Genomic DNA, 23,594 nt, shown 5'->3' with positions numbered 1-23,594 from the left:
AGTAACAAATGTTGGAGTTGTGTTCTTCCTGTTGTTGCATTTTAAAATTTGTTCTTTATAAAAACTTTGTGTCCTTGCTTTAACAGGCAAACATAAGTTCTGAACCAGACAATTAATTAATTAATTAATTTTTCCTTATATTAAAAGCATGTCTGCGTGGGGGGCAAGTGTTTGTGTGTGCGCGTGTGCATGTGTATGCATGAGTGAGAAAGGTTGTATCGCATGTAATGTATGTGTGTGTGTCTGTGTGCCACTGTAACAGCTACTAACCTGTGCACCCCCAAGGCCCTCACCTAGTGAGAGTGCCATGGCTCGTTAAGCTGGCAAGGATGATAGGGCCTGACATCTATTTACCGCAGACACGCAAACACACACAAATGGCCCCACTTTGGCCAACAGCATCCCCTCTGGCCATTTTACGACTCTCACTCTTTGACTCTTTTCCTTCCATTACACCACACCCCGCCGACCCCCCTCCCGTCTTTTTTTCATCCCCTGGTGCCTCCATCCCGGTCTAAAACGATTAGTGTCATACCTGACTATGAGGTTAAAACATGGGGGAAGTGTAGAAAAGTCCAAAAATATTCTGCGATTTACAGGATGTGGCAGGTTCACAGAGTGCATATGAATCACATGAACGCGCAATTCAATGCTAATATGCATATTAACACATTAGCGTTTCCAACATAGCCAGATCAGATTCACAACACTTCATCACATCACTAGTCGATACGTGAAGATCATCTTTGCAGATCCATGTGTCAAGGGCTTGCATTCAGCGCTTCAGTCAGGGCATGCACATACTTTTAACACTTGCAGAGACCTTCCAGGTCTCGCTGGTATAATTATAGTCGTGAGCAAGCTTGCTCTTCTGCAGAATACCCAATCTTCACTTGAGAGTTTAGCCAAAGCAGAGTCATGGGTCTCTGAAAAAAGCAAGTGGTTTGCTTTTTTGAAGCACGGTCTGTGATTTCAGGTTTTACAAATACTTTAAAGTAAGTACACATTTTTAAATGTATGATATTCTGATTAACAGACAAATTATAGAATCAGAAACCAACTAATCCCCCTTCAGATTACAGATAACCTAATGTGCATCTGTGTGTTTGTATGCAGTATCGTGTCCATGACTAAAGAACTATTTAAATTTCATATGTAGTATTTAGCCTCTGCTTAGGCATTTTAACAGGGCTTTCAGAGTTCTTTCAGAAAGTGATCTAAATGAATGAAGCAGGGTGAGAGACTAATGTAGGAAGATGGCTAGAGAGAGCGAGGGAAATCACAACGTGCTACCCTGGGCTCAAGCAGATCAGCGCTGTCTAGGTCAGCACATTTGAAGTTAAAGTCAGTCTTAAATGGGTCTTCAGACACCCTCAAATAAAGCCGACAGACAGCGCTGACCTTTACAAACTACTGTCTGCGATGAAGAGAGAGGGAGGGGGGTGGGGGTTGAGCGCAAAACTGCCATGGCTCAAACTCCCTCTAATTTACTAACTTTTCAACTCTTTTTTAGAGTTGAGCTAAACTCTAGGGAGGGAAAATGAAGAGAGGAGTAGGTTCTGGTTTGACTCGTTCTTTTTCAGAAAACCCCCCACCACGCTTCCAATTTTTGCAATGTGTTTATGTTCAAATCTAGGTTGCTGCAAAGTGTAGGAGTGGGGGAGAGGGGTGTTATTTGGAGCTCACGTTTTTCCCTGCTCTGCGCAATTAAATTTAATGACACGAGCGCTTGTCTAAATCGTTTGAAGTGACTTAGCTTTGCGCCGGCGAAATAGAGCGGGAGAGGGCCAAGGTCGAAGGCCCGAGATGCCATATTTCTCCTCGTGTTACATAATTTAATGACCCCGAGCATTCGCTTGTTAATTCATTCATTCCATGGAGTCTCTAATTCATCTGAGATGTGGAGCGGGAGGAGAGAGGGATGAGGAAGGGAAGGACTGAAAATGGTGGCGCAAAAGAAAGTTATTTTCATATAAAGTTATATTTCATCTGTATTCAACTGCAAGTGTCCATCATTTGTGCTCTAGCAGATGCTTTTAATTGGACAGGGAAAGCATATTTCTGGCTGCTGTGTCCAATGGTATGACTTTAAATATGACACAAACCTTTCTTATGTGTCAAAATAGCTTTTCCTCTTTTGTATATAAAGTTAGTCGTTGCTTTGCCGTAACTTCAGCTTATCTCGCATATCTAACTAAGATGTTATTGGGACTGCTTTCTGTGAGACTTGGCTGGTCCCTATAAATCTCACCCGTGCAGTTGGTGCATGAGTTATTTGTTTATGCGTGACATGTCTTGGCTGGGAAATGCGTGTCAAGTGAGCAGGTGGGGCGGTCATCAATGAAGACAATTAAACACCTCGGAGGCACTCAGCCAAATCTTCCCTCTGTCCCTTGTTTCTCTGTACCCTTCCTCACCCCCCCCCCTCTCGCTCTTCCTCTCTCTGTCTCTGACAGATGATAATTCAGTGGGAGTAAAGGGTCATGGCCTGACAGAGAAGGGCGTCATCAGCTGTGATAACCATCGCCGGACACAGACAGTCAACAACAAGTTGGCAGCTGAAAACAACAACAGACGTGAAGAGAACTTTTCAAAGGCACACACAGGCCCGGGTTTTAGTTACAACCTCACACACTACGATGCTCTTTGGATGTGCGTGCATGTGCATTAATGCTGAATCGGCGGTTTAGATGAAGGGTGGCACGGACACACTTTGTGCTTTGGCTGAGGGACACTGCTTACTCATCCTAACTTGACTCCCTTGTGTATACCGAGACCAAGAGACACACAAATCCGCAGCAAGACACACAATGTTTTGCTGCTCAGCCCCTGTCGAGGTCAAAAGGGCTCTCAGTTTCTCTTGCATCATCTCAAATGCTTGCTAATTACAAGGAGTTTATGGGTATTATTGTAGCTTCTCTAATTGCTGGAATATTCTAGAAGGACAAAAAAAAAAAATACGTCTGTCACTTGCGCATCCTCAAAGGAGGGATTATAGTCCCAAACTAGAAGGGTAAAAAAAAAATCAGTGTCACAAATGGGGATCGACTGTCAGCCCAGCTAATTATCCCTGTTGAAAAGAGCAAGCTTCATTTCCCGGACTTACGTCGAGGGGAATCATTTGTGGCGACCTCATCCCCGACTTTATGAAAAGAAACATTACATTCACAATATTACCAACCCCCCCCCCCCCCCCCCCCCCCTCCCGCCCCACGCACCCTCCCGCGCCCCCCATTCTTTCCAACTGTCTTCAGCGTGGCTCTCATTTTGACGGCTAATTCCGGTGTTTTCATTTCAGAGGCTTGAGCTTAATTCTAATGCATATTAGCGTATTACAAGGGGGTATCCGCGGCAGCAGCCCACACACATCACACTGACACGTGGGATAAAACATGTAAGCTCTCGCAACCCCACGGTTATAACCACAGTCAAATGCGAGTGAGCGATAGCTTCTGCACGATTTTCACATATTAGCTCTTCGTTAATGCGCTGATACTTGTGCCTTTAACTGCTCTGTAAGAGGTGCAGCTTGGCTACAGTGTACCTCAATCTAAGTTCAGAGTGAATGTAATGCACCAAGGTCAAAGCCGGGGCGCTCACATGATCGATGCTAACGTGATTAGTGACACGCTAGCGTTCAACCAGAGGCTACACTGGCGCTCATGAAGGTGCTAGTTATGGGCTTTCTTTCCCATCACAGAGGCGCATGTGAACCCGGGAGCAGACATGTGTGCAGGTTAACGTGGAGCTGCCCATGGACCATAATCCATTTAAGACTGTAAACATGGAGGAGGGGGAAGACATTTACTGTCACAGAGCACTTGCAGCAGCCGGTATATCATCTCCCTGTCAGCAATGCACACACTGCTGGCCTCCATGAAATCACTACAGCTACAGCAGTAGTATTAGTCATTCCACCTTCAGGCTTCTACCTTCTAATCAACCACAATTACTCTCTCTTGTACATATGCTCATCATTTTTTATTTTTTACACATTTGAGCAGATCAGTTTAAAGACACCTCACCTGGGTTTTGTGTCTCAGCATATCAAAAGTAAAAGTTACATTTTCTGCAGCAAACGGTCACTGATTACAGCTGTTTACAGTAAACAGGGTCTTCTTTCAACTCTGACAAAACGCTTCTGGTCACAGAAAGGATGAGAAAAATGGGTGAAAAGCGTATGAGTTGCTGATAATGAGTCCCCCAGAGTAAGTAATCTGCAGAAAAGAACAACAAAAAAGAAGGGTTTTGATTTTGAATAGAAATTCTATTAATAAGAAAATGATAATAATGTGCATTATACAATGCATGAATCCACTTAGAGGATATAAAATAACCATAGTGATATAATGTTTGGTATTTGTACAGTATGTCCATGGTTCAGACAGTTCTGTGTTAATCCACCAGCCTTATGCTATTATGAGGTGAATAAGGGCACGGTTGGGCAGAGCAGGAGCCACGGTTAGAGGCTTGTTTTTAAAAAAGGTTGACATTGACACACTAAGGTTCATAAGCCTTTGGACTCACAGCAATCATTAAGTGGCTTTGTGTCCTGCTGCTCATGTCATGGCATATGGGTGACAGGTAAGCCAATGTGATGTATTGTGTGTGGGCGGGAAGTGTTTAGATGTGACAGAGGGAGAAAAAGAGTGGGACGAAGAGTAAGTTTTCTTCCTCAGTTTCTGTTGTGCACACACTGTGACACACAAACTCCCTTTCCCATTATGCAAACACCTCTTCTCGCACCGCGTTGCTCCCAGACCTTAACTTCTATTATTAGAGAAGGGCTCTCCAGGTACAGGTGCTTCTTTTGATTTTCATTTGTGGCGGCTTCCACAGGCTGGCGTGATGGCCTTGCCTGTAAAATCCACCACCCTCCCTCTCACAGGGAAACACAATTAAATAGCTCACAAACATTTAGACCAGAGCAAGTACGTCTGCTTTCTCCGGCAGGAGAAAATGCATCATTAATGACTTTTTCTGCAGTGGTTTGTCTATTCAGGCAGACGGAGACAACCTTAGGTCAAGAAATGTATAGCACAAATATCTGCCCTCCGACAGCCAAGGTTGTCTACAACGTCTAGATCAATATTTCTGCTAGTATTAGCTGCTGGAGCATAGGGTGCACTAGCTGCCGAGCAACATAAGCAGTGAAAACACACAACCCTCTCCATTCTACCTTTATTTCCAAAAGGAGAAGAAGAAGTTGATAGTCAAGGATGGATGGAGTCATGGAGGCATGGGGTTTATGCAAAATGTGAATTTTCAGCTTTAGAAGTGAGAAGTGAAAAAGCTTGCAGCTTGTTTTTGTGTTGGATTTATCTTGTTAGACCAAAGTGATGATGGGTGGAATAATGTCATCACTGAGTGAGTGTTGGCTTTTCAGTTTGTGATTATGGCACAGTGACGAAACCAGGACAGTCTTGTAAAAGAGGCCGTAGTGTTCGTGTTTGTTCAGTGTATATTTGTATATGCTGGTTTATATAATTTATCCTGCTGTTACATAGCGGTGGGTGTTTGATCATCCCTGTGGCTTTATATATGCACACACACATCCAAATATCAGCCAAACACACTTGTAATAATAACTCAAAACTTTCCTACATTGCTGAACATCTGATGGCAACATAGCACTGCTACTAGACATCGTCAGAGTTATTAGTCTATTATTAGCTGCAGTAGCGGCTACCCCCCTCCCTCCTCGCCGACACAGTGCTGTCATCATAGATGACTAGCTTCTAATTGGATACAGAGGAGGCTGTATCCATGTTTCACACGCTGTGAACGGCCATCGAGTGGCAAGAATCACATTTTCAATTAAATAAGCCCCAAAATGCCAGCAATAACATTTCTTAGGGAGGTGGCAAGCTGATTACTCTGTGAATCATACTGAGGCTTTTGCATAAACAGATGATTACAACGAGACGTCTGAGGAGAAGGGGGAAGGGGGGTGGTGGGGGAGGGTTGTGGGGTATCCGAGAAAACAAGGGGGGGTGGGGGGGGAGTTTGTGGAACAAAGAAGGACCCTATCTTCTCTGTCTCTGTGCGCCTCAAACAGTTGGCACCTAGTTTTTGTTATTCATATAATAGTATTCATATAAAAATAGTATGCAAGCACACACGCTCAGACACTCACACATATAGCTGCACACACAGTGGGAAACTGGAGAAAAGAGAAAGTGAGGCAGCTGTGAAAACATTGCTTCTCAGTATCAGAAGAGACTTGAGAGGAAATATGGTGCAATTTTTTTACAGCTCTCTGCCTGTCAGGGTGAGTAAAGAGAGCCCTGTCCAGTGGACCTTTACCGTCTGCACACGCATAAACACACACACACATCACACTCCAAAATCAAAACCCTGGTGTCACTGAGTGGGTTGTGAACATTTGCCTTTTGCCTAATGTGAAGCAACTCGTTGTAGATTATTCTTGCATTCCTGCTGCCTATTTTTTTTTTCAGGGGAACACATTAGTCTGTGGCCTCATTTTCACTACAACATAAACAAGTGATTTCATGCTAGATATTGTGGGAAACTTCATATTTTTTGGCCTATTTTGGCACCAGAAATACCACAATTAATTTCATGTTTTCAGCAGGACATACATTCACATTGGTCAGTTGGATGTGCAGTATTTTCTGGTCCCGATGTCTGTAAAATGGTTTCAGAAACACAATATATAAGGAATTTATTTAGTAATAAAATGCAGCTGATTTCTTTAGTATTGTATCTGTAGCAGCTCCAGAGAACAAGGCTTCATTTAAAGCGTGTGTGTGTGTGCGTGCATGAAAATGTGTCAGACATTGCATTTCATTAGGGGAAGTGCTCTCTGGATCTTAAATGTGCATTCTTTGTTCCTCATTATTTTTTGCCCTATTCACATCATCAGCACTTCAGATTAAACTGACACAATCTCCTGCCTGAGTGCAAAGATACACACACAGACACACACACACATACACAATTAATCACAAGAAAAGGGAAGAGTCTGCTCGGGTTGCATAAAACCTTGAACAGAATACAATCGCGTCTACACACTCCCACATTCACTCTGTCTGTCTCTCGCTCCATCCTCTCTTCCACCATCACCTTTGCCAGAGGATAAACTCTTTGGCTTGCAGGCTTTTTGTCAAAGCCCAAAACCACAAAAAGGAGCTCACTGTCTTTATTCTCGCAGCCTCTCTGCAAAAATCTGTTTATACGCCGATACACTACATACACTTTCACCTCTCTGTAGCCGACTGTTACATTTGCCTCCTCGAAGGCTCCCCACTCTTCCTGAGACACATTAGAAACAAATTGCTTTGTCCTCGCGCAGAGTTCAGCAAAAGAACACGAGTGTTGACAGCTATGGTCTTTTCGAGAGGAGTGGAGGATTACTGTATGTATGTACTGAGGTGGATTAAGACTTTGACGCTAATGAAAGGTCCTGACAGGCGCATTTTTGGAATTGGTCAGCGAGTCTTAAGCCCAGATAATGCGTATAAGACCAAAATGAAATCACCAAAAGCAGGGGTAGTAATAATAATAATAACACCAAGGAGGGAGGGAGAAAAGCGCAAACAATCAAGAAATGTCTGGAAAATGCAATTTTCACCCAGAAACCATCTGTCCTCGCTGTTTATAATCTGGGTTGTTTTTGATTAAGATTAAACTTAGCTCAAGCCCCATGAGCTATTAAAGGAGCGTAGCCTCTTTTTTTTATATATATTTCAAATAAAGATGAGTGATTTGAATGGTGATTTAGGGAGTTTGAGAACAAGGTGAGGGGAGTATGTTTATGCATATGTGTGTGTCCTTTGCTCCATCTGCAATCTCTCAGGGATTACAATGATTTATGCTGCCCTGGCGTGACTTCACATCTACAACGTGTGGGGTGGAACAATCATTTATTTCCCTCACTCTCTCTCTCTCTCTCTCTCTCTCTCTCTCTCTCTCTTTCTCTCTTTCTTCCTTTCTTTCTTTTTGTCAGTAAAATCAAACTTATAAATTTGATTCCTCTAAAACTAAAATATCTGACAGTTTACAATTACTCTACAGACTTTGATGTATAAAATCAGTTGGGTTAATTGGTTAAAGGCAAATATCAGTTTCGGTTTAGATGCAGAAAACCATGTAAGAGAAGATGCCATTTAAGAGCATTTAAGAGTGTGTGTGTGTGTGTGTGTGTGTGTGTGTGTGTGTGTTTGTGGCAGTCTTGACATGCGGCAACTACCCAAAGAGCAGTTTGAAAACGAGTTCATCATAACCACTATAACTGGATAATGACTGTAACTTGTTTCCCTGCGCAGTGTGTGAACCCAATCTGTCACTTCCAGAAGATTCTCAAATCCGTGCTGTACAGTGTGTGTGGGAGGCAGGCTAAACAGTGCGACTCTGCATCCTACAGCCCCTGTGTACATGCAGTGAACAATACGGTAGCCTGGTGCAACCAAAAAGCTCTCAGAGAACTCGTGATAATTTGAGCCAAAGAGAGCACATTTTTCTCATAGTCTTTCTGAATTCCCCATGCAACATACAAACCTGCAGCACAAAGGATTCCTTCCTGCTTATGTATACAGACTCTTGATTTGCCAGAGGTAAGCCTCTTCCCAGGAGCGCCCTTCCAACAATTGCTCAAACCCCTTCACTCATAGTGAGTTATGGGCAATACAATGTTTGCCAAAGCTGCCAAAAGCTGATCCCAGGGCATTCACTTAAAGAGATGCAGAGATTTTTACACGTGTTTAAATCTGGTCCTGCACATATGCATTTATGCTTGTGCTTATGCTTGTGCTTGTGAGTGTGTATATGTGTGTTATGTTTGTGGGCATTGTGAGTGGATTTGCCGGCACATCATCTGGATTAGGATGCTCTGTTTTGTCAGCCCATCGGTGGCGGGGGCGCGTGCAGGGGCGTCTTTTGTCATTATTTCAGTCTCTCCCTTATTCCTTTTCTCTTTCTCTCTCTGTCCTCATGCCTGATAGAAGTTGAAAGGTTGCCTGATGCTGAGACTGTGTAAAAAAAAAAATTTAACCTAAGAAATCAAATAACTGAAAATAGGATTAAGTGGGAAGATGTGTAACTTGTGAGTCTGCTTTTTTTTTTTTAAAAAAAAACAACTCCTCTGTTCTCTGTTGACCATTGCTCATTAGTTGGTTTTATTGCACTCAATTCTGTCTGGCCTGTAGAGACACTTCTGTGACTAGTTCCACAACTTCTTCTAAAGTCATTGCCTGAGGGTTAGTTTGAGCTATACAGACAAGATAAATGCTATTGTTTTAGCCTTCAAGGTAGTCATTAGTCTGCGGGTGGGGACTGCAAACAAAAGAGCAGGAAGCACACAAAGAGTCACACACTTTGCCACAAATACACAGAAACAGGTGTGCCCCTACTGCATTTGTTCAAAGGGTTAATCCTTTTGTAAACCCCTGGGGAAAGAAAAACAACTCACCTGGCTTCCTCTCATCAAATCCCTACCGCATTTACCTCCATTGTTTGGTTTCAGTGTCAAGTTACTTCGGTCTGATTGTGTCCGCTGATGTGTTTTGGCTCTCGGGTGCTTTTCTGTTGTGGTTTAAATGGAAGCTTTTGACTGCCACTTTGGCTTTCCTCATCCCTCACAGGAAGTTGTGCTTAGGACCGCAGTCATCAGAGCCGTGCATAGCTGAGCTGCAGCTTTGTGAGGTGATTGCAGCATTTTATAGGCTTGAAAAGACAGCTGCCACAGTGAATGGCACACAAAGGAGAGGAGAATTCATTTTTGCTCCTTGTTTTGTGACCTCCAGGTGAGGAAAAAAAAAAAAAAAAAGGAATCCACACCTGCAGGTAGGGAGGGACTGTGTGTGCTGTATGTTTGCATGCATGCTTCCTCGCCTTCACGACCAGGTGCACTGAAATTACAAACAAACGCGGAAGAAGGGAGCGTGGTGCGGTGATAGAAAGAAACTCGGGTGAAATTTGTCAAGTCAAGGGCTCAAGTTGACGCGGCACTTCAATTACTGGGTGCCAATGCATATTCATCCCAGCGTGAGGAGGGAAATGGTGCGTGGTGCCCCCGAAATAATTCCCGAGCTGTCAGTGGGTTGTTTTATTTCCTGACGAAGCCCGGCAATGCATTCCCTGCTTTGGGGTACTGCTGACAACATTTTATTTCAACTTCAAATCCTGGCATTCCAAGATAGGAAAAAGGGTGACAGAGTGGAAAAAAGAAAGAGAATGTGGCAGATAATGTATTTATGAGGGAGGAAGAAAGAGAAACAAAGGGGTATTTTCTTGTATGGAAAAAAACATCTAAGTACACTGAGTTTTTTTTTTTTCTTTGTGCTGCTTTATGCGGCTGCTACACGTATGAAAATAAACCGTTCACATCGTGAGCTGAGAGAGACAGCACAATGGCGAAAAAACGCTACAACCCTTAAATGGGTCAACAATGCATAAGAAAGCAGCTTCACACTCACAAGAGAGAAGCAGGGGGAGTGCAAATATTAGCAGCACACACACATACATACATCCACAATTTCCTCCTCTCAATGTGCACAGAGGACACACATACCACACCGATTTCACGGGTGTGCGGATGGTTCAGCGAGTGTTTGTCTTAAGTAGGGTGAGCTCTCGGCCTTCATAAAACATGTATGGTGCTAATGCTGACCATTATGTGAAGTTCTTGCCTCGTAGTCGCTAGGGAGAAAGGTTCGATGGGCTAAATGGACAAGCCTTTGTAAAAAAAAAAAAAAAAAGAAGTCTCTCTGAGATGCATTAAGTTACAACGCTCTGTGACGGCCCAGAGAAAACCTTCCCTCCTTCACTCTGTTCTTTTTAGACTTCTGAGGGAACCACAGAAGGGTTGTTCAGGGTAAAGAAAATCTTTTTTTCATTAATGTATATATGACCCTGAGTAACCGTGTCCATGAGCAGGGTCCCTTGAAAAACTCCCACTGAAAGGAAGCAAGAAGCGAGAAAATAATGAAATTCCTCAGCTAGAGGAACTTAGGAGGATATTGTCCCTCCAGGTGAATGGTGTGTGCACACGTGTGCAAGCATGCATACAGATGTATAGGGAGGTTTTCGTGAGTGCTTTTGTGTATGTTAAAGCCTTCTGTATGTGCCTGTCTGTTTGGAGCGGTGTGTGTGTTTGTGTGGCGTGTTATGAAACCCTCCAGCATCCCCAGTGTCAGAGGTCACATTGCGCGCCACAGGCAGGCCAGAGAGCCCCCTTCTATAAACCGTGTTAGCTTTTCATTTCAATCCTCTCTCTCTGTCTCCCCCTTAACCCCCCTCCCCCCCCATATGAGACACATTAACTGTGTCCTCAAAGAGAGAAGGCGAGAGAGGGAGTGAGGGAGAGTGCGGGAGGATAATCCCCCTTCTTCCATTGTTACACGCTTTCATCTATTTTTATAAGGCGAAGAGCGAGGGAGTGGAGGGGCGAGAGAGAGAGGGGGGACAGGAAGGAGGAAGGAGGGAAGTAAAAATAAGTTCTGGTGGGCCGAGGTAGTCTTGCACCGCTGAGAGTGTGATGCATCTCCGCTCGGATTCACACGCATACTCAGGCATGTGCACGCACACTCAGATGCACACGGTACATGCATGCTTGAATACACACACACACACACACATATTTTCTTTTTCTTAGCTTGTAAGTATTGATCCACGCCACTTTCTGTAAAGAAAATACGATATGATAGATATGAGGACAGTGACTTCGACCTTGTTGGTTTAAACAGTTGTGGTGCAAGAGTGTTTAACAGTTTAAGCTTAAGCTTAAGCTACTGTAGCCCCCCCCCCCCAAACACACACACACACACACACACACACACAAACAGCCCACGCAACACACTGATTATCATTAGCTTTCTTCATAATGCCTGCAGCAAGCAAGCAATTGTTTGTCTGTGTTTTGACAGTTTTACAGCATTTAGCTGTGTCTCTGAGTCATCAAACCACCCTGATTAGAGACGAACATGATGTCAAATTCCTAAATAATACGACCTAATTGGTATCAATTAGTGGTAGCAGCCGCCGCTGCTGGCAAAATCCCTTCCCAGAAGAAATGCCAGTGTACAGCCATGCCTGCTGGAGATGTGGCACAGCAAGCTGTTCTGGAAATAGACACGTGGGTGAAAGGGTGGCAAAGGAAAGCTAAGTCTGTAGATTTAAAAAAATTTTTAAACTAGTTTAAATCTGTGTTGGGGACAAAGTTGTGGGCGGTCGAAAAGCACAATGTGAAGTATTGGAAATGTCGAAGGTTAATCTGCTGGCGGGCCAGATGCCACACATACATAATGTGTAAGATAAACAGAGAAAGGGCTAGAACATGCATGCGTCAGCTCATGCACAAACACAGCCAGTAAAAAGTACACAATTTGCAATTCGTGCCTCAAAGGTCAAAAAGCGTGTCACTGCTTAGATTCAAACTGAAGTGCACACACACAATTAGAAACACAAGGATATCTCTTACCAACTTTGGCAAACCTTCTCTAAAATGAAGTCACATTTATGTATATTGGCTGTAAGCAGGTAACATCTGGTTCCAGTTGATTCAGTTGGGTTTGGCAAAACGCGTTCACCATTTGTTCTTTCTCGGAAAGTTCTGTAATCATATAAATGTGATGTGTTTTATAATCAACGCAGCATTCCTCGTGTGCAAAATTAAAGAGCCGGCAAGTTTTTCAGACGTGTGGAAAGAATGTGTTGAGCAGAGTTATTATGCATGTATTTGTGTATGCGCCTTAACTGTGAGATTGGAGGAGGAGGGTAGTGAGAGACGGTGTTTGCACATAAAGTATAGTATGTTTGGCGAATACATGAATGAATGCATGAGCGGCCCCAGCTTGGTGTCGGCCTACAGAATGTGTGAACACCTGAGTGTGTTTTTCTGAATTCTGTTTGTTTGTGCTTTCTCAACAAATTCCCTGAAGTGAGAAAAATTAAAAAAAAAAAAAAAAGAAAGCCTTCATTCTTTGGCTCTCTCAGTGTTCCTCTCAGATATGCTCCTGGTGTGAAGTTGGCATGCTGCAACATATGCCCATACGTATACACACATACACACACTTTTCCCTTGTAGTGGTCGTCTTTGGATGATCAGCCCACGTTCAGGATTCAGAAAATGTACAAAGAAATAAATAATAAACACTTGTAGTCTGCTAGTACGATTATTGGCATCCCTTGCAGCCTGCCCCTCCCATGCTATAGGCCTCACACTGGGAAAGACACGGCACCCACTGCGTCCCAGTGCTGCACACCTGATGTTCCAGCATGCACCAGCAAATGTAATTCCTCGTTCTGCACAACCTGTTCGCACCGTCTCCTTTACGATCATGCACAGAATCCTAACAGTGTGACAAAAGAGAGGAAAGTCACAAAGAGAAGGAAGACCAGGAGGAATTGTAGGAGGGACAGATCCAGGGAGGAGGTGGGAAATGTAGGGAGGAGGGAAAACAAGCAGAAGACAGAGTGCCAGGGAGGAAAAGAGAGACAGAGGGAAGCAGGGAGTGGAGGGCGGGAGGCTTTGGCTGAGCGCCTTGGAGGTGTTTAATTGTCTTCATTGAAGATCGCCCCCCCAACACCTCCCTACCACCACCCCCCCACCCCAAATGCTACATCTGATACACATACCCCAGCCAAGGAGTGATTATATCGTGAGAGAGGTGTGGGAAGAAAAAAAAAAGATATGGAAAAAGAAAAAAGCTAGGTGCATTCCAAATTAACAGCTGTCGGAGAAAGTGATTTTATTCCGAACATAACAAATGCCTGTGCCATTTGGAGACAAGCCAAATTGCTAGTCACTGCTTCGTTGCACCTAAAAAGGCACAAAATGCACATGGCAGCGCGTATGACTGTAGGCCCTCATTGAAAATACAGTCATGTCTCTGCAGTGCCATGAAAAGCCATTCTGCTTTCTTTCTCTCTCTGCCCTGCAAGTACTGACTTGCGCTTTATCAACTGTGCATCCGAACTGCAGAAAACAATATAAAAATACAACAGACAACTATCTCTGAAGTGAAAATTGACACAGTACGGTATTACCCCTGAAACAATATGGCTGTCTTCCTTGAGTGGGGCTTTTATTAAAAATACTTCGCAAATAACACCTTTAAGATATTTTATACTGCTTTTTTTTAATGTGAGAATGGCTCATGTTCTGTACATACACAGCACGTTTTCTCTCTTAAACCAACTGGCAGTTGTGGCAGAGCCATGCTTCTATGTGTAAGCCAGCTGAATGGCTTTTTTTAACCTGTGTCAAGTGTGAGTGTCAGCCCGCCTTTAGCTACACAAAACACCACAGCAACAATTCCATTATCTACACACAGTCCACAACAATGCGTGTGTGTGTGTCTGTACACCGCACACATGTATCAGTCTCCTCTAGGCCTTACGTTGCAGTGGGTGTAAAATTAGAGGCACGACATGAATTTTGAACAATTCTATTCCCATTTTCAAGCCTTAAAAAAAAAAAAAAATCCTTCTGTAACTCGTTTCCCCTTCTCCGTCTGCATTATTACTTAAGTTGATTTAAAGGATCATTTCACCCAAAACACAACAAATTTGTCCCTAAAACAGTACAACAGAGGTAAATTAAAATTTTACTTCCAATACTAAAACATTTTTTAAAAAATTCACGTCACTATTACTGTAGTTGTAGCTTCTTTTCGAATTTGGGGGAACTAATCCTTTAACACGAAACATACACTTGCAATCTCTGCATTCCCCGGGGATTCTTTTGGCCTGTGTCTCTCCTGTTGAGAGACGGTATTCTTCAAGTTTAATTCTGTCCGTGTGCTGTGTTACGGGAGTTAAGACTGCACTGGGTGGGCTTTACAGTTCATGTGTGCCCGTGTGGACAGACAGAGAGGAAGACAGGACTGTAGATGTGACACTGGGGTATGATTTGAATACCTGCCTACACTGGCTGAGCAGTGATCAATCATCTCTCCGTCAACCGCCACTCCCTGCTGGCAACTTCTCCATGCATGTAACCCCCATCCCTCACTTTTTCCTTCTGTTGCTCATTCTCTGTCTCTCTCCTGTTTGTTTTTTTATTAATTTTCTCTCTATCTTCTGGTCTCTGTCCAACCTCCCATCCTTCAATCCTCTTCTGGGCTCCCATGCAGTGTGTTACTCATTTACTCTGCCTTGCCATGCTTCCCTCTCTTTACCTTCCCCTCAGTGCTTTGTCTCACATTCTCTCACCAGGTCCTCTTGTTCTTTCTATCTCCCTTGCTGTCGCCTTGCCTGAGGATATCACGAAAAGAAATAAGGGGCGAGGGGTAAGGGACAGATGGGAATGAATGAGAGAGACACGGCAGAGGACTGCAGGCACACACAGACTACAAACCCCGCTGCAAAATGTGCAAGCATCCAAACCTTTCATGCACTTTTTAGATGTAACTGATTATTATTGCTTTCACTCATGTCCTGATTTTAATTTTCTAATAAATGTTGTATTGTTTTTAACTCGTGTTCACACATGGACTGTGACCTTGGGGAAGGCGAAGTGGGGGGCGCTAACATGCTGATTGATAGTGTGAGTGCTTACTGCTGGGCGATTTTTCACTCAACCGCTCTCTGCCGGGTGGTGATGGGCACACCACACATACACACGCACACACAGGCACACACAGGCGCACACACTCCCATCTCTCCACCAAGTTGAGGGAAATCAGACCTAAGACCAGCGCTGCTACCGCTCCGCTCCGCTCTTGAAATATGAATGGTTTTAATTAAACAAACTCGCTTTGCCATCTGGCCCTACAATTGGGCTTGCCTAATGAACAGAGTTACACACAAACACACACGCACACACACACATGCACATTATTAACCAGGCTAAGCGGCATTCCAACGAGCAAAGCTTCGGAAAGAGAGAGAAACAACAACATTGAAGAGTTCTAGTGAGGTGCTTCACAAAGCTGGAAAATGATGCAGTGCCTCATTGTGCTGAATGAAGTGTGTCTGTGTGCAAGTATGATGGCTAAGGTGACTTTATTTTTATGAACGTAGCACGTGTGCTCTTGCTTAACATACGTTTCTGTGTGTAAAATTGTGGAAGTCACTCTGTCCGTCCATGGTTTCCTATGTTTCTGCAGGTTGTGTGTATGTTAGAACTCACCGACGACCTGACTGATAACTGCTGTGGTGTGCCACTTGTCTGTCCTACTCTATTGAGCCAGCTAGCCAACAGTAAATGATGATGTTTGTAATCCAGTGGTGGTACCCCAAGATTTCTCAGCAGGAGAGACAGGAGAGAGATAGAGTCTGGTGCGCGTGTGTGTTTGTTTGTGTGCTGGGGGGCGGTTGTCTGGCAGCCAAAGCACAGAAACGTGGGAGGCATGCAAACGTTAGCAGCCAGTAGGATGTGCTATTATTCTCTTAGAGACTACAATAAATTTGCAGTAAGCTATTCATCTGCCCTAGCAGCCAGCATTAATGAAATCAAGCATCAGCCTCTGTGAGATGGACTCAGTGATATAGTGGTAAATAAAAAGTTGAGTAAACTAATGTTCAACCTCCTGTCTGTTGGTGATCATCATAAGGCACAAATAGTCCCTGCAATATGAAAAAAATAGTCCCTTATCCTGAAAAGTTTTTGCCTTTAAATCTAATTTAAAAAGTGGCTAAATTCAATTTGGATTTCTTTCTCTTCTTCAGATAACAACATACTGTCATGCCCACACAAGTTAGCTTCGCTTACCTATATATAACATGTCACTGGCAGCCCAGCACGTGTTGTTGTATCCGCTCAGGTGAAGCTAAAATACAAGGCTAAAACTATGCATTAGCATTTTTCTATAAAAAGCAATTCTATAATGATTCATACTATGGATCAAATAGGATAAATCCTTAGCATCGTGTCCTACAGTAACAAGCACAGCACGCCGCAAAGCTTCACCGATGTACTGAACAATGATATTACATCTTCAGTGCCGGGAGCTGTTCTGATCCGTGCAGAGGTTTCACATGGAAACTCTTTGCACACCTCAGACACCTCAGCCATGATGAAAGGGCAATGTGGAAGCATGTTATTTTGAGGTGTACTTGAACTAACATGGTAAAAATTGAAAAATCCACTGCCCCCCTGGCGATGTGGAGATCAATAATAGAGCACGAGTCTTTGACCCACCGGTAACACCGTACATCTGGAAGGGCTCTTTGCCATCCATAACGGCCTAATCGGGTGTTTGACTCCAAACTCTCAGCATTTATGAATATCTGATGAGTACTGGGGTAAGCTTATGAATAAGTGAGGGGCCCAGCTGTGCATCAAAAAGATCAAGACCATGTAACATACAAAGTGCCATAGCTGAGCGATATATGGAGCAGTGTGCTGTTCAAGAATGATGGTAAAATTGTTTTATTTCTTGTACTGGAAAAGTCCTAAACTGAAGGCTGCACATTTAATTCTTTGTACACTGAACAAATTCAGCAAAATTTGTAAAGATACAGCAGAATTCTCATAGGCTCCTGACATGCAGCTTTTGACTGTCTTTCAGTCTACTGAAACAAGGTCTATGAAGATGAAACTACAGAGGAGTCTTGTCTGGTAGCTTGTGCAGTGTGGAATGGGTCAAGAATGTGTTGATATTCCCGTGGTGACCCCAACACTCCCTGTTCTGAGTTGGAAGGATCTGTCTTGGATAGAGAGGTTGTTTTTTCTTTTTCTTTTTCTTTTTGACACTCCCCATGGAAAGAAGTCAACCAATAGAAAATAATAAAGTTCGAAACCTGACCTTGATGAAGGAGATGAGGAAAATAAAATACGGTCCCCCCGGCACGTATGTGCAGGGTGGAAGGAAAGGAAGGATGAGGAACGGGAGGCAGAGAGTGAAAAACATTGTGTGTGTGTCGTTTTCACATGGGTTTGTCTGGGTCGATGTTAGTACGGATGCCTGCGCGTGTGTGTATTGTGGGGGGTACTTGCGTGCGTGCATTCATGTGTGTGAGACAGCAGCTGCAGTGGAGGACGATTATTCCTGCACATTGTGTGAACATCGATTGACAACAAGCAAGTCAGAGCTGGAAAAAGCACAGAATCAAAAAGGAGACATTAGCCTTTGTCCGCGTTTCACCCTGACACAAAGCGACGGCAATCAAACATGATGAATCAGTACCGTGGTGACTGAATAACAAAAATCAAATCCTCAGATTCAAAGTTTTCAAACTGACACTTATACCCCTATCTGCAAGGTTAACATTTCCATTGTCTTGTATTGACCCAACCACAATTGGCTTTCACACATATACACATCTCAAATCAAACCAACACACATCTGCTCTACTCGTTTCCCCTTTCCCTGCTTCCTTCTGGTCTTCCCCAGGACAAGAGAGGTCTAAAACAGACTCTCACCACCAATCATCGTCGCATTACGCGCATAAATGTCTTCAATTACCTGTCGCTAATGATGCCCACGCCGGCACTGAGCACCACAGCAAGCCATCTGCTAACTTTTGTTCTCCCTCTTTCCTCATAACTCCCTAATTTTCTAAAAGAGCTAGGGCTTCATATAGAGCAAATGCAGTGCTGGTGGTGTCTGTATGTGCTCTGCACAACACAAGAGGGAGTGCTAATGACCATAGTTAGCATCCCTCAAGAGGCTGGAGCCGCTTGCCAATATTTGCCCTAACCTTAGATGATTGCATTTACTTTACACTTAGGTATTTAGCTGACGCCCTTATCCGGAGTGACCTAGCATAAGTGAGCAAGCAGGGGCTCAGCGTCTTCCTCAAGGACAGTTTAAGAGCTTTTTTCTGGGGTAGAATCACAGGACCTAGGCCAATTACAGTCTCTCAGACCACAAGGCCGCTGAGCTGCCCACCTAAATCCAGATTATATCACCTCATAGCCCCAGAGTACAAAGTGTAAGAACTCAGAGTTGTATAAATGTGCTGCAAAGATGTGAGATTTAGAAGTTGATTTGAGATTAAAAACAAAACAAGCACTCACTTCCAGTCTCACTTGTACAGCTGCCTTTCCATCCACACACTCACACACACACACACCAGTTCAGTTGATCTCACTAAAGATAGCGAGCAGCAGCAGAGCATGTTGTTTCTCTTGGATGGAGACTGATTCATGAATTGACCTTGACTCTGTTCCTCCAACAAATCTCCTCTAAAGCTTCAGTATACTTTGCAGTACCTCCCTCTGAAACCGTGGAAAAGGAGAATTAATAACACATGCGCGCTGAGCTGAAAACAAAATTGACTCGGATTATGTCTGTATATATTCTGGGTCAGTGTTCAAACTGTAAAATATTTCAAATCAGACAATATTTTATGATACTTGAGCTTTTTTGGTATTCAATATTCCATTTTTGGATTCATTTGTTTCACTGTTTCTGCTGTTTTTGTTCCCAAGGCGGAGTTGTTTGACAGGCTGATCACACTTTTGATCTAACTGGGTTGTCTGCTCTTGGCTGTCCCTGCGTCCTGTTACTTTTAAACAGAGACCAAATTCAAATGAGCCTTTTAACAGGGTCTAATTTGGCCAGCAAATGGGTACCTATTACTTGAAAACATGGATTGTAAATATTCACAAATTATCCCTATGAGTTCACACTGAACTGTTTCAAATGTCTTTTAATCTGCATAGTGACCAAAGTTTGACAAAGGTCACTGCGAACACCTGTGTAACTGCCTGTTTGATATGCACAGCTGTCTGGTTTCCCAACTATCTGCTGTCATCAAATTAACCATAACTAGACAATTAACCCACTCAGTTATTCCCTCTTTACCACTTTATGTCCACGCCTCACCTTGTGGACACAGCGGAAGATTATATTGACTACACTGATCTGAGTTAAGACTTCATCTATCAAACAACTCCATCTAAAAAGAGAGGATGTGAATCTTTAAGCCATTTGAATATCCTTATCCTAAGCTGCAATGGGAAAGCCTCTGCACTTAGGCTTAGCGCTCTCAAGACAGCTCCTCCTTGTTAAGCATCGCCTCAGACTCCGAGACTATGAATGGGACCATTACCCCCATCTCTCAGTGCATACCCAGATACACACACACACACACACACACACGCATATATTTTAGCCTTGGTAGAAAACTAGCTCAGGCTAGCTGTGAGAAGGTTCTGCAAGGGAAGATGCAGTACAATACCGAGGGACTGCTTTGACAATAGGAGCTTTTTGTTTTTTTTTCCATTGCTCCCACTCACGCCCTCTAGGCTGCGGTCTTTTCACATTACAACCTACAGAACATCAGCTCTATCTCCCAATTGGAGCAAAATGAGCTCCTTCATAAGGGCCTCAAGCCAAAAAACACACATTGCAAATCAGCACAGCAGCTATCCATATAGATTCAAACCTATTCAACTTGAGTATTAACGCCCCATTGTTACACTTCTTTTACTTTATCTCAAAGAAGAGAAGATAAGACATAGAGATCTTATGGAAAATCTATCCTCATTCAAGCTGAAACCTAGGCGCCAAATGAAATTCAATGGGAATTTGAAAGAAGTCCAAAATGGCTGCAGACTAAAAGGAGAAAAATGGTCTGAAAGGTGTTGAACTAAAAGAATATGTTACATTTGGCACCTTTGATCAAATAATCCTGCTGTTTCTGAAACAGAGCCATAGGTTTGGTTTTTGTTTTTTTTAGGTTTTAGGTTAAGTCCCAGACCTCATCTTCGCATGATGTACATTGGTGGAAGGGCTTCAGCTTTCATAAAAGCTGCAACAGCTATTGTATCTCAACAACTACACCATATCATACCTGATACACTGCAGAAATAAATAACCGATGCCAAAAATTGTCAAACCAAAAGTGCCTGAGGAAAGGTCTATTTGATAATAGAAGTACTAACATGGGACGAGAGATAACCTCACGTTTCTGCATGTTTGTGAGATTGTCTACCATCGGACGTGCTACGTGAATACTCTAGGCAGTATGTGCGTGTGTGTTTCCTGTAGCTTAGCGTTTCTTAATCTCCTTTCAGTGTTTGCCCCTACCATTTTCCATGTGCTCTGCCTCACCGACACTGCCATCCGGCGTTGTCCTCTCGTAGCTGTCCTCAGGCAGGGGAAGGGCGCCCAGCCGGGGGCCCGACGAACTCTTGCTGCTGGGCGTCTCCGACTCGTCCAGGCCGCTGTCGTAGCAGCTCTGCAGCGATCCCTGCTGGTGAGGGTCCTGGGGCTGGCTCACCACCGAGAAGGTCACTCGGCGAAACGGCTACAAGAGAAACCAAACGGCCGGGGGTCACTATAAAAGGGACTGTTTTACTTTTTTGTTTCTTTTATAGTTAGACGGCAGCTGGAGAGTTGGGTCCTCTGGATTTTAGAGGGGGGATTCGGGTCAGGGTGGTAGAAAAATGGGTTAGAAAAAAGGGGGTAAGGGTAAGGAGGCTATGCTTTAGTTGGAGTGGTCAGGAGCCGTAGATTTGTTCTATCAGGGTAAACTTAAATCTCCAAGCAAGCTGTGGTTTCACTTTCCTGACCCCAAAAATAAGACACATAACCTCATCTGCTCTATCACAATAGTCATCAAAGACTTTTTTTTATCATCACTTGTTTATTTTCCCTCCAAAAAGAGGACGAGGTGAGCGAGCGTTCGGCTCTGCAGGAGGTCTGATGTGACGCCACAGAGCAAAAGCACAAAGGCAAAGACGAGTGCAAACAAACAGGCAGATCTACTTGATTGCATGTGAGGACGTGCACACACACAAAAGGTTTTGCTGGATGAGCTGTGGGTTCACGCTGTCAATATGTGTGGCCTGCTCGAACACATTATTGAACAGTGTCCCGCGTTAAGCAGTAACAGAGCATGTCATTAAAGCCAAGGCCTCTTTCTCTCTGTCTCAGCCCGTTTCCTTTCCTCTCTCTACATCTCTCAATCCCTGTCTGAGCGTTGTACAAAGGTAATAGCGGAGAGAGGGAATGAAAGAGGGAGAATGAGCGTGAGACGAGCAATGAAAGACCAGGCTTGGTCATTACCAGAATAAATGGCATAACAAATGGCTAATGCCATTCATTAATTAGATACAAACACAGTCAGAGCTCGCCTCTGTTGCTGCGCATCTTCTATTTCTGCCCCTTGCTGGACCTCATCACGTCCTCATGTTCTCCTCCTCTCCTGCTTTTGCCGCCCCCCCCCCCCCCGTACTTGTTTCCTTGTTCCATCATGAGAATATTACACAGGACAGAGGCCCATTACTCAAACATTTTCTCTTCCTCTCTGCCTATCCCTCCATTTGTTCCCTAGTTGTCTCACCTGATGAAGTGAAATCGGTTATCAGCTTCTGTGACTCGTAACTGCATCTTTAATTTGTACATCTATCCATTACCCATCTAACCGTGTCTTTTGATCTGAGAGGTGCACGTCAAAGCATCACGTCAAGCTCTTATCGTGTCAACCGATATTTGGTGTGTGAAAGTATGTCTCCATATCTAGAAAAAGAGTAGCAAACGACGCGTAAACACACACCCACAGGTGTAGAGAACATTTTCAGCGAATGTTGACAGGCCACCTTAGAATGGTGAACCTTATTGTAATTTTGTCATCCCAAGACATTTTGTGAGCACCTCTGAATCTCTGCCAGGCGCACACTGTTGAAGATTCTCTTTTTGATAATGAAATTTCCCACAAGCCACTGGGAAAAATGAGCTTCCTTGCTTTGTGTGTGTGTGTGTGTGTGAGGAAATTTGCATTTATTTATATATTTCCTTTCAGTTCTCTTTCTCTGGCTGGCTGGCTAACACAGCAATCTTGGCAATAAATCATGTTTCCATGTAATTACAATCAACACTCAACAAATGAATTGGTATAAATATTCATGCAAATTTCACTTGGATAGTCAAACATTTGTTGCATAATTAAAATCGGGACCCAGAAGGAAAACTGCTCTCTATAAGTGTAATAACACTTGAAGAGATGTTAAGATATTGTTTGTTTTGTTTGTTTGTTTGTTTGTTTTTACTCACGTGTTTGGTGTGAGGTGCTTGTTAACAAGTGCCGCAGCTTGTGTGGTCGAAAGAAAACAAAAAAAAAAGAAACTACTTTGTCTGGATCAGATTTAGTGGAGTGCCGTACTCCTTGGGAAACACGGTGTTCTAATAATACAGATTAAACAACTGTTGCCTAATGAATTGCTGGCGAGACCGCTGCAAAGAAAAGAAACACCCGAGCAAACGCACACGGAGGGAAAATTGAGTTTGGGAGAGAGAAAAGAAGCTGACGGGAAGAAAAAAAGTTAAATGAACAAATAGATTTTATTCACCTGAATTTCCCCCTTATTTTCACTGGAGGGAGAGCGAGATAGAAGAGAGGGAAAAAAAAAAGCTAATTTGTTTGCAGACCAGAAATGGAGTTCATGCAGAGATCGCCGGAGGCTTTGGATTAGAATCTGCAGCAACCACCGTCTGCACAGCGACCTTCGCTCCCTTCATTCTGTGTCTTTTAAATAAATGAATAAAATAAAAAGTGATTCTTTTTTGGTCATATTTCCCTTATAGTTGTGTGTGTGTGTGTCTCAGTAGTAGCTGGGGAAGAAAAAGGAATTGTCCAACGTGCCATGTGAAATTACATATGGCTTTGTGGTTGTCACAACCAATCTTTTTTTTCTGTCTGTCTCTCAAGTATTCATAAGGAAGACAATTTGGGGCCTT

General features: G+C 43.5%; 1 protein-coding gene across 5 annotated transcripts in view; it reads right to left on the bottom strand.

Moving 5' to 3' along the window:
- pcdh7b (protocadherin 7b) overlaps positions 1–23,594 on the bottom strand; it is a 101,452-nt gene that overhangs the window by 32,187 nt on the left and 45,671 nt on the right. For 3 of the 5 annotated variants that reach the window (XM_041031566.1, XM_041031565.1, XM_041031568.1), the window contains one exon: positions 20,943–21,162. The exons of 1 other annotated variant lie outside the window; for it this stretch is intronic. In XM_041031566.1, coding sequence (XP_040887500.1) covers positions 20,943–21,162 — 220 coding nt within the window. The remainder of the gene's footprint in view (positions 1–20,942; positions 21,163–23,594) is intronic. One more of the 5 variants, XM_041031567.1, reaches the window with a different exon arrangement.

The sequence above is a fragment of the Toxotes jaculatrix genome, chromosome 23 (genome assembly GCF_017976425.1).
Source record: "Toxotes jaculatrix isolate fToxJac2 chromosome 23, fToxJac2.pri, whole genome shotgun sequence".
NCBI classification, from domain to species: domain Eukaryota; kingdom Metazoa; phylum Chordata; class Actinopteri; family Toxotidae; genus Toxotes; species Toxotes jaculatrix.
This window is presented reverse-complemented; position numbering and strand designations above follow the sequence as displayed.